This window comes from Ipomoea triloba, chromosome 5 (genome assembly GCF_003576645.1).
Source record: "Ipomoea triloba cultivar NCNSP0323 chromosome 5, ASM357664v1".
NCBI lineage: Eukaryota > Viridiplantae > Streptophyta > Magnoliopsida > Solanales > Convolvulaceae > Ipomoea > Ipomoea triloba.
The window spans coordinates 31764387-31776791 of record NC_044920.1 but is presented as its reverse complement, the minus strand read 5'-3'; the positions used below and the strand labels follow the sequence as shown (position 1 = coordinate 31776791).

Sequence of the window (12405 nt, the reverse complement as noted above, 5' to 3'; positions counted from 1 at the left end):
CTTAGACTAGAGTTTGACACACTTGAAATCCTTTCGTTACCAATTCTTTGAAGCTTCCAAATCTACCATTCCTAGAGTATGACACTCGGAGTTTTAACTCCCCGTTTCACCCTTACGCTGATAAATGAGGCTGCATGCATGCGAATCTTCCAATCGTCAAATCTATCTAAACTAAACATAAGATGCTTACAAATAGTTCCTTACATTTTATAAAATACTGTGATTCAAAAATTGTTTTGATTTTCGAATGAAGAAAACAAAGCAGTATACATAGAGTGTTCACTGTTCAAGGTTACTACTTTGATACCACTTGTTGGTCCCGAAGGGTTGAATTACAAGTCTGAGAGGGGTGGGGGTGTGATTAGACTTTTATAGATTTTAAAAATCTTTGCTATACGAAAATTCGAAGCTTAAGGTGCAGTAAGTTAGAGCAACTTTTTGAAAAGGATTTTGGCAGCAAAAATGTGAACCTTTTTTATTTTTAAGCACAATTTTAATCTTGACAAATTTTAGGTTTGGGAGAGAGAGAGAGAATTTGTGGTTCGACCATCAACTAACCTACTACACTCGTCTCCAAAAACTCCTTGGTATATATAGATAACTTCAAAATTACTCCAATGAATACATACAAATTGACGTAGTTTTTAGTCAGTGCGTGAGAAAATTAATATAATTTTTTTCCAAAAGTCTTAAGGGAAAATACTAATTAGACTCCAAGTTGTACTCCATACTTTTATTCTCTCACTCAAATTTTGATATTGATATTTCTTTTGGGATCTATACGATGAAAATAGCTTATCTATCTTACCACATTAAATAATAAAAGTAATGAAGTAGAGACCGAAAGTCGACGTAGTAGAACTCTTTTTCAAAGAACCGAACAATACAATAATATGCATGTTCTGTTTGTTCTCTATGCCGATCTTTATAAATTCATGTTTTTATTTCATATATATCCCTTTGAACCAAATAATTTTGATTCCAATTACGATTTCCATACATTTAAACCAAAGCCTCATAAATTCTATTATTATTATACTCTTCATTGCCACATAATTAAATGGAAAACTATGGCTGGTAGGGTATTCATCCTTTTTCATCTAAAAAAAAAAAAGTAGTCATATAGTTGACTTAGTAACAACAAGGTTTTAAGGTTGACTTATTGTGAAAGTTATCTATCAGCCTTCTTGGTTCGAACTGTTCAAATATGGACAACCTAGATTGGTTTATTTCCTTTTGATTCTTTGCCAACTAAGGTCACAAAAAAAGGACTTCAAGTAGCGACTATTGACTTTCTCATAAATAAAATAAAAGTAAAGGACCCAATCCCAGATTCCCAACCTTCTGTTTTTTTCTATATCCTCCACTCAGCTCATTCATATCCAAACTTAATCGAATCATCACTTTATAGCTTCACTATGTATAATGTAATATAAAATGAAAGTGTTTGGCATCATTTCCAGCACAACCAAATGGTGTTTCTTTATTTCCACAGCAACTAATATGAATATTCAAAGATCACACTTATTGCCTGCCACTCTCAATAATTTTTCTTTGCCACTCAGAAACAACATGATGGATGGCAAATCATGTTATCAGAACTATACTAGTTATTGATCTGATATTGTTTTCTACTGCCATGACAAAGACCACAAACTCTACACTATTCAAGCTGTCCTCATTAGAAGCAGCTAACCTCTTCCTGATCCACTACTTGTGCTATGCACTGAAGTTGTTGAGTAACATCCTTCATGCCTGGTCTGTCTCCCTTCTTTTCCCTCAAGCAAGTTAGTGCAAGGTCTGCAAAAGCCTTCACTGTTGTGATCACCTTGGATGGAGGCTCCTCCTCGTCGCCTGCAAGCAAACGTTTGTCCACCACTTCCATGATTGAGCCGGTGTTGGCTCGCTGAAGGACATACACAGCCAGGTTCACATCGTCTTCACCTCGGGTGAAGTCTATTGCTCTCTGGGAAGTCAGAAGCTCAAGCAATACAACCCCGAAGCTGTAGACATCGCTCTTATCAGTAAGCTGATAGTTTCTGTAGTACTCGGGATCTAAGTACCCCATTGTTCCCTGAGCACATGTAGACACATGACTCAGCCCTGGGCCAGCCAATCTTGACAGCCCAAAATCCGAAACTTTTGCATTGAATTCACTGTCCAGAAGAATGTTTGTGGACTTGACATCTCTATGATAGATTGGAGTATAAACAGCTGAATGCAGATAGGCCAGTGCTTCTGCAGTCTGAAAAGCAACTTTTAGCCTTGTTTTCCAGTCCATAAAGTTTGGGAACTTACCATGTATATGGTCATGGAGTGTCCCATTGCAAATATACTCATAGATCAGCAATGGCTGCTCAGCTTCAACACAGCAACCCAAAAGCCTTACCAGATTCCTGTGATTGACTTGAGAAAGTATCCCTACTTCATTCAGTACTTGTTGCATGCTCCTCAAGTTACCAACTTTTGCAGATTTGATTGCCACAATGCTTCCATCTTGAAGTTCGCCTTTGTAAACTTCTCCGAAACCACCACTTCCCAGCATCCTATCTTTCGAGAATCCATTTGTAGCTTTCTTCACCTCTTTCAGACTCAACATTCTGCACCCACCTTTTTCACCATTACTGCTTGATTTCAGCATCTGCTTTCTTGCCTTGGCGAGCTTCACCTTGTTAGAGAATCTACCACATCTTTTCACTGAAATTGCAGCCATCACCACTGTTACAACAAAAAAACTGCCCACTCCAATCAAAACCTTCAAGGCAAGGTTAGAGTTAGAGTTAGAGTGGGCATGAGGAGAGTTTTCCTTCACCATGCAAACTCCTGAGCTATGATTCCAGAAATTCCCCGTGTTGCAGAAACAGCGAAACACACCATTTTCAGCAGCAGGCAAACATGTAGAAGCCCCAGAGCAGTCAGCCTGGGATCTGCAGGTTGGCTCAGATGGAGGAATCCATTGAATTTCCAATCCTTCCTCCCATTTCCCAGTCGGATCATTAACATTCAAATGCAGGATGCTTCTAAACGCTCTGCAGCCCGAGCTGTGAAGCCTTATCTTATATGCAGATGGCAAACCACCAGCAACAAAGGTGCAGCAGGGGCGTAGACCACTTGCACACTGCTGAGAACGCGCTGCATCCACTCTCCCAGATTTCTCGAGGTATCTGTGACAAAGGCTAGAAGGAGTGCAATTGAGAGGTGACACCATGAGCCTTGGCGAACAATTGAACAGAAAAACAGTGTTGGAAGTAGTGACACTAAACGGAAGTGACTGGTTCAGCCACAGCCCCTCACTCTTTGGCATGTCTTGAGTTACACATGAACCAGACGACACCCAGGGTGATGGCTGCACCACCATGCGCTGAAATGGAGCATAAATTTTTAGGATAAGATATGAGCTCCCATTAAGGGCATCAAAATACAGCTCCTGAGAGTGAGGGTCGCAACGAATAGAATACTGAGTGTTACCACAAGTGGGATTTGTGCTCAAGGGATATGGAACTCCCATAGAGCCACAGTCTGGACAGGACTTCTGTGAAGATGAGTACTGAAACAAGTGTACAAGTAGTAGCAGTGAGACACACAAGTTTGTCTTATCCAAGTTGTGTTTAGTCATGGTTATTTTTGCAAGAGAGTGAGAGAAGAAGTTCAAATGATTGTGGTACAAACAGCAGGTGAGAACAAGCTAAGGGTAAATAAAGGCAAGGAAAAGGGAATAAATTAAAGTGGGTGAAAATGAAAAACCAATAGGGATTGAAAGAATCTCAGCAAAAAGAGTGAGTGAAAATTTTGGAGGTTATTGGGAAGTTGGATTCTTATTTCCTAATGGAAGATTTTGATGATATAATAATAAAGAAATGCTTAGCACTTTACAGGAATAATGGCACACTTCTAAATAAAGCTGCTTATTTGAGTAATTGAAGTAAGAAATAATATTTAAATATGATTATGAGACACAAGTCAGAGAGAGTTTCTTCCCGGATGATAGTATTGATGAATTATAATTAAATAATTCACAAGCTATCTTAAAACTTAAAAGCATACACTGATACACATGCCCGTAAGGGCAGCCTGAGTGGCAAGACCAAGACGCTCGCGGCCGTGAGGGGCTGGTTAACCTCCTTGTGGTCCTTTGCCGGCTAGGATCACAGGGCGAGGGTTTACTCACATACTCGGAAGAGGAGTGGGGTTTGCCTCGATAAACCCAATATAGGCTAGTTACTCTTCTAATTTATCATTACAGAGTCTTGTGATTACAATGAGTTCATTATGTTATTCTCTAATATTTCATCTCCTATTTAATGCTTATCAAGTATAATATCAGATTGTTGGGGTTAATATTCCAAACCTAGGACAGTCTAATGGCAAAGACCTTATGGTCTAGTGACACCCGATTTCCTCCCCTCCAAGAAATGTAACCTCTCTTTTCTCTCCCTTTCCTTCATCTTCTTCATAGCTATGAAGCTCCATTAATGTCTTCCAATCAAATCCTAATATTGTACCTGCACTATCTATATCAACATAATAAAATCCTCAAATTCATTCCGTGATATTTTCATTTCAAATTCCCCCGTTAAATTCGTGTCTCAATTTATTTTCTTAACATAATCTATGCTCATGAATGTTTCTAGAGATTGTGTTGGCCCCTAAGGTCATTAAGACCAATAGAGATAATACTATTTTTGAAATAAAATAAAATTAGGTCTTTTACCTTCAAAATATTTGAAGAATGCTTCCCTAAATATCAATTGTATATTTGTATTTGGTGCATTCTTGGCACCTAAACAAGGTAAAAGCATAATTTTATTTTATCATATATTTTTTTGAAATAATTCTTCAAATTTGTTAACAGAGAAAATAGAAATCTAGTAAACAATCAAAATAACATGAAATTTTGGGTCGAGTTTAGATGTAAAAATTTTACCCTTGATGGAGGTAGGTATCCTGGTCCAAACCATCATGTTGTTCAACATCCAACAGTAAATCTAAAGAGCTTGCAATGGGTAAGAACTAATCGAGTAACAAAGATCAAAAGGCCAGTGATCACTTGCAAAAGTGTAATGACAGTAAGCAGAGAAGTGGGTGCAAAGCTAATACCAAGAAAGCAATATACATAACTGCTTTGATTAATCTGTAATATAATGCTAAAGTTATGACAGTTCTTCAGGAGCTGCAGCTGGAATCTAACCATATTTCTCAGTACAGTACAGTGAAGCAAGCTGTGCTTTCAACTTCCATGCATTTCATATCTTTAGAATTTTTTGAAAGCTAGGAATCCTTTTTCAGTGAGAGGACCAGATCCAGATGCCTAATCCCTGGTCTTGAGGTAGTAATTTTAATATTCAGCCAGAGACTGGGTCCACTAAATATTCCAGTGAGCCACAGGTGTCGTGCCAGCTAAGAGGAGAAAAAACACTGAGAACAAAACTTTACACCAGCTGGAGATCGATACTAATAATACGGGCTTAACGGCACAAGACCTTAATTTTAGAGCGGTTAAAATTTATTTTTGACCTAACTACTTAAGAAATTAAAAAAATAAATCTGCAATTAAGCCTATATTTCTTCATGCCTCTTCCTATCTTATCTACAACTCATTAGTTTTTTGCCCAAATCACGCACTACCATTGAAGAGGGCAAGATCTTTCCTTCCTCCATTAACTTAACAACATTCCCCCAAATTTTTTTGATTACCAAAGCTGCAATTCAATTTTCACTTCTCTCTTCTAGTTAATTGAGCATGATTATGGCAAAATCGTTCAAAATCTTTGACATAATTCAATTTTCTTATCAATCAAATCTTACTTTTTTATGTATCAAACGGCTAAATTAGGACCTCATTTATTTAAAATAGCAGGGTCACAAAAATCCAAAAGATGTCCCTACTAATAATAGTATTGTTGGTTTTACGGCTACGAGGTAACCAGTTGACAAGCTAACACAATACACTACTACAAATAACACTTTTAACGTCGGTTATTTGATACATATGACGTCGGTTTTTGTCCAACGTCGTTATGGCCGACGTAATAAACAAATGATACGATGTCAGCTATAAAAAACCGACGTCGTATAGTTTTTAAAAATGTTTAAATAGGTATATACAGCGTTGATTTTTTAGTTAAAAACCGACGTCGTAACTTATACTATATTTAATGTAGAGACCACGTCGGTTATTTTAAATAACTGACATGGTATTCTATTTTAAAAAAAAAATACGACGTTGGTTGTATTAAAGATCAAACCGACGTCGTATATGTTTTAATTTTCTTTTAAAAAAAACATTTCACATCAGTTTTCTTTTATAACTGACGTGGTATGTTATTTTTAATTCATTTTTCTAATTCGAAAACCATACCATTGTGTTACAATTTACAAAAAACCGATGTGCTATGTTGTTCAAAAAAATTATTGTAATACCCGAGATTTTTTCCTCCGATATTATTTCCTTTGGACCTACTATTCTTTTCTCCTATTATTCATTTAATCCTTGAACCTCATATTTCTAAGTATTATTATTTATACTACTTTGAGTATATATTATTTTTATTATTTGAATACCTTATTTTGGGTACATAAAATATTAAGATATTGGTACTACTTCTAATTAAATAAATTGTGTTATATAGGTACCAATGTTATAAAAATATTTTATGATTATTCATACTATGTATTAATAACTAAAATGTATATTTTTTATATTTATATATATATGCATGTTGTTTTTAATATATATATATATAGGCCCCTATTCACATGAGGATATCTTATATTGAGGAATATAAAGTCTAATCTTAACCATCCAATATCATAGAAATTAATGGTAGAGATACAATGTGATATGATATCATATCACGCCACAATAATGGTAAGAAGGGTAAAGAAGAGATTTTGACTTTGGTAGTAATTAAGGTAGGATTAGGATTCTTATATTGAGGAATATAAGGTCTAATCTTAACCATCCAATATCATAGAAATTAATGGTAGAGATACAATGTGATATGATATCATATCACGCCACAATAATGGTAAGAAGGGTAAAGAAGAGATTTTGACTTTGGTAGTAATTAATGTAGGATTAGGATTTAACAATGTGATATGATATCATATCACGCCACAATAATGGTAAGAAGGGTAAAGAAGAGATTTTGACACATCTTAAATCAGGATTATGAGGATAAATCATGGCCAGTGATATATATGGATTTGAGGGCTGAGATTAAACGGGTATTAGTGAATAAACAAAATAAGGAATTACAGTGTAGGGGTAACTGTAACACCCCCAAATTCTAAAGCCAGAATTAAATCAAAATAAAATATTTTGATACTAAAAGACTGAATATAAATGCGGAAGCGAAACCAAAACTTTAAACAAAAGGGGTGTTATGCCACGTTTGGCTACAACTAAGCTCAAACGCACGGGCTATAAGGTTCTATCGAAACCCACATACACCGGTCATTGGACCATTCAGAACTAACTATAACATCAACAGATCAAATTCTAATTTATACATCTATACCATAATCAATTCCCGGGCACAAGTTCTACGCCGTGCTCTCAACTAGCCACAAGTCCAGGTCCTGAAAACATTTAAGGTTTGGAAAACAAGAGATAAAAAGGATTAGCACAGAAATGCTAAGTAAATTCTACCCCGCCCCGTAAAATAAATACATATATACATTTGAAATTAGATATACTTTTTAAATAGGTTTTGAGACCATTCAGTAGAAGAATTTGACTCACAACGAAGGTACGTAGTATAGATATTTTCCCAAAACAGTTTCCTCACACATACTATTCAACGATGATACTAGGTTTAATACGGGTAATATAGTCCCCAAAACAATAAGGTTTACTCTTACAAAACGGTATATCTAGTTTGTAGATTATTCACTCATTTTCAAAATAAGTATAAGTACGGAAGATTCATAATATAGCATTTCTCAATACTTCTCAATATCATTTAAAAGCATAGCTCTCCAAATAATCACTTTCCAAATAGATTAAAATATATATAAGTATAAGGAGGAATTCACATCCATATAGCCCGTTCAAAACATAGATTTTCTCAATATCATTCTCAACATCTATTCATAATCATAGATAACTCAAGTCTCATTCTCCAATATCAACATAGCATAATAATACATAAGTGGAGGTATCCAACAATTCTTAGTTCATAGATAAATCACCAAGTAAAAATATAAGTATGAAGGTACTCAAATCACTAATAGGAGGATAGGAACAGAGCTTACCTCCACTACCGAACCTTCACACCTATACAATATAAATGGAAACAGGAACTAGAAACCTTAAGTGCGCACACCCCGGGGATTCCAAGCCCCAAAGGTAGTTACTAGCCCTAGTAACCCAGGATTTTTACTACCAGGTTACCCACCCAATCAATAACCAATAGGACCGCAGCTCTAGGTTCTCATATCAATAGCAAATAGAACCGCAGCCCTAAGTGCTCACAATAATCTGGACCGCAGCCCAAGATTCTCATAACCTCCAATAATAAAAATAAAGATAACCTCCATATAGATTATAACATAAGCATATTCTCCAAAATAGGTACATTATTATATAATTCCTCCAAGATAGTAATATTCTTTCAAAATAGTTTTCATAGATATTTTCCATTGCCCGTAGGCATTTCAAGTACACTTCCCAAAACAAGATAGAGTATATATATATATATATATATATATATATATATATATATATATATATATATAATACACATTTCCAAAGTAGGGTTTACAAAAAAAAACAAAGGATTTATCCTCCAATCATAATATAGTCTATATCTCTCGCAATAAATATAGTTTATACATTCCAAAAGTCATATAGTTTCATACTCAAATAATTTATCATAATGTCCTCACTATATAACCATACACATATTCATACTTTGTAAAACATAAGGTGACACCGAAATATACTCATTTGCTATTTATCACCCTTTTAAACTCAAACACATTACCAAAATAGTTTAAGGACACAAATTATATAAATAGCACATTTGATAGGGAAGGTAGTTTTGACGGACATAGAAACTTACCTCAAAGCTAAGCTCTCAAAAGCATCGCCAAATCATAGGTTCAACTCGTAAGCTAGCCCACAATGATAGGGAACCTGTGAACCAATCAAATCTTTGTTCACTTACCAACACTATTATTATCAATAATCCACATCATACCATCGTTATACTGATAATTAGTGCATCACCACCCATTGTCTAACTATCAATACTCATTAATCCATTATCACTTGGTAGTCATTACCATCATTATGAGTCCATAACATCATCATCAACACCATCTAACCTTCGTTATCATAGTCCATAACTTCCATAAATATCCATAATTCAAACTTAGTCCATATTAAATTATCATTATTCATAATCAACAACTAATCACCATTTACATACTAACCATCATTAATATGCCCTTCACCATCCAATTAACTCATAGCTTTCATGATCAACACTTCACCATCATTAAACTTTATTATTAGCTAACCAATCATCACCATACTTATTAATTATTATTATCACTATCCTAAATCATCAGCATCATTAAATCATAATCAGTACATTAAACCATAAGAAATTAATTAAAGTCTAATCAAAGTCATTACCTTCATAAGCTACTAATAATCCACCTTAATTACCTTAATCCATATCATCATAACATAAACTTAATCACCATCATTAATATTATAAATCCAATCATTAAACTTTAAATACTATCATTAGCACTTAATCACTATAATTAGAGCTTAATTACCTCCTTAACTCCTTAACTCCACTGTTAATCATCATTAGCCCATCTTTAATCCTCTACTTCCGTCCATTACTGCTCCGGCTACCATCACCGTCCACCATCTTCCTCAATACACCATTGCCACCGCCAACCACCACCACTGCCGGCTACCACCACCACCCCAACCGCCATGGCCTTCTTGCTGCCGTTCGAGACCAAGCTAGAGAGGAGACGCCAACCTAATGCCCGCTGCTGCTCAGTGACGTCGAGAAGCTGTCGGACGCCGAAACAGGGGAACAAGGTCGCTGGAGGGCTGCTGGTCGCGAGGTCGCCGCCCGACTGCCTCGCCGCTATCGTCGCCGCCTGGCTCACCTCCACCGCCGTAGCTGCCGCCGTCGGACTGTTTCGCCTTCGCCGATGAAGACCGAGAGAGAGACGGAAGAAGATGAAGGGAAGGTCGGGAGGCAAACAGACGAGATAGAGAGATAGAAGAAGTTAGGGCTATTGATTTGGGACCCTTTGGGAAAAGAACAATTACAAGGTAGCTAATGAACATATACATATATATCTTAGGGTTAAATTTTGTCTTGGGCTTTAATAAATTGGCCTAAAGTTAGGTTTAGAACGTTACGAAATAATCACATTTGGGCTTAGGGATTTAAGTAGTAAAGTAAAAAAAAATAAGTTTGACACAATGCCCATAACAAAATAGGTAGATTTATATAAAATAATAATAATAATCCCTTTTTGAAAATATTTATTAAAATAATAATGTTAGGAAAATACGGGGTACTACACTCTACCCCCTTAAAAAGAGTTTCGTCCTCGAAACTTTCTTCTTAACATCTAAGGTTTCAAGGTAGACCACCACTTAATTCCTATCCCTAAAATTATCAACTTAGGCTCTAATGCTTTCTTATTTCCAACATCTCATAGCCTAAGCTCCCAAAAGTTCGAACAGCTCTGATACCAATTAGTAACACCCCAATTTTCACATCTTAAATTTATTACAAAATCACTAATAATATATTGCGGAAGCTTATACATCTAACCAAAAGAAAATGGGTGTTACTGTCACGCTTAGGTATCTTTCCTATACCCAAACGCTAAGGCTAAACTTACAACATCAAATAGCAATCCACAGTCTAACTTACTACATATGGAAATAATCAATACAACCGGGTATTTCTCAGAATGCTAAAACTTCCAGGGTGTCTATTCTAAGATAGAGTAAATCTCAACCTCAACTTCCATCCTATTCATGTTCACCTGCAAAAATCATTTTAACACAAAAAGAAAGAGATGTATATCCCAAAATTAGCATAAGCTAAGTAAGTTCCATTTCACCCCGTAAAATATATGCTTGGGTTTTTATCATTTATCTCATAATATACTTTTTCAAAAAATATATGTGGAGATATACTTTTTCAAAAATAACATATTTGTCAAGGAGGATTAAATACCAAGTGGAGAGTCTTTAAGCTCTCTACAAAACCACCAATAGGCATCATAAGCCAAACCAAAATCAAATTGGGGGATTCAACCCACACCAATACTCAAATTTCATAATTCATAAACCAAATTGGGGGATTCAACCCACACAATCAATCAATTAATTCTTCATAATGAATATAATTCCAATAGGTAAGTTGTGAGATTTCCGGCTTACACCGGCACCAAATATCATTATCCTCCAAGAACAAATGTGTACATATAATTTCCAAAAATATATCATTTCTTCATAAATAGATTTTCTCCAAATATTTCTCAAATAATATATTTTTCTCCACATATAATTCATTCTATTTCTCAAATAATATATTTTTCTCCACATATAATTCATTCCATAATAATATATCATTCTTAATATCCACATATAATTCATTCCATAATAATATATCATTCTTAATACATATATATAATTCATTCCATAATAATATATCATTCTTAATACATATGTGTATATAACACCAAAATTCCAAGCCAAGCATTTACTCAACACACGGGTTTGACCCGTAAAAACCAATTCTCGACAATTCGAGAATCATACACATATTATGCAATGCACTTGTGATCACATGAACATTATTATGCACATAATTTGTAAAACATATAATTTTGATATCATATCATATCATATATCATCAAAATATACTTATATATATATATTGGGGCAAAATATATAATTTTAGTGAACATGAAATCTTACCCTTGAAGACCAAAACTCTCATCAACACTTAATGGGATTCTAGCCACTTGATAAGAAACTTGAGAGGCTAGATTTTCCTTCAAATCCTTTAAACACCAATAGTTAAATCATCTCCTTTACTTGAAGACTTTGTGAAGAGAATTTGGCTATGGATTCTTGAGCTTCAAGGAAGAAGATGAAGACTAATACTCTCTCTCTCTCCTCTCTTGTTATTCCTCTCTAAATTTCGGCCAAGTGGGAAAAAATGGGAGATCAAGCTTATATATTATCTCTTATAAGATAAGGATGAAAACATGTGGTATAGAAAGTGACACTTGTCACATTTTTGTGGTGGGTAAGGGAAAATATCTTTGGTTAGACTGTTATGGGTTAAAACAGATATAGTTACGGTAGAAAAATTAGAGAATTATAAATGGGCCAAAAAAAAT

General features: G+C 35.1%; 1 protein-coding gene and 1 long non-coding RNA gene across 2 annotated transcripts; both read right to left on the bottom strand.

Annotated features, from left to right (window-relative positions):
- Positions 1-1481: 1481 nt before the first annotated feature.
- Positions 1482-4818, bottom strand: LOC116019455 (wall-associated receptor kinase-like 20). The gene has a single exon (XM_031259662.1). It carries the CDS (start codon positions 3614-3616, stop codon positions 1682-1684), a length of 1935 nt encoding a protein of 644 aa, XP_031115522.1. The 5' UTR covers positions 3617-4818; the 3' UTR covers positions 1482-1681.
- Positions 4819-7301: 2483 nt separating this feature from the next.
- On the bottom strand, positions 7302-10306 carry LOC116019199. Its single transcript, XR_004098673.1, has 3 exons — positions 9793-10306; positions 9066-9139; positions 7302-7581 (listed from the first exon to the last, which is right to left on the bottom strand). It is a non-coding gene; the product is annotated as an uncharacterized LOC116019199 (long non-coding RNA).
- Between the last annotated feature and the right edge of the window lie 2099 nt (positions 10307-12405).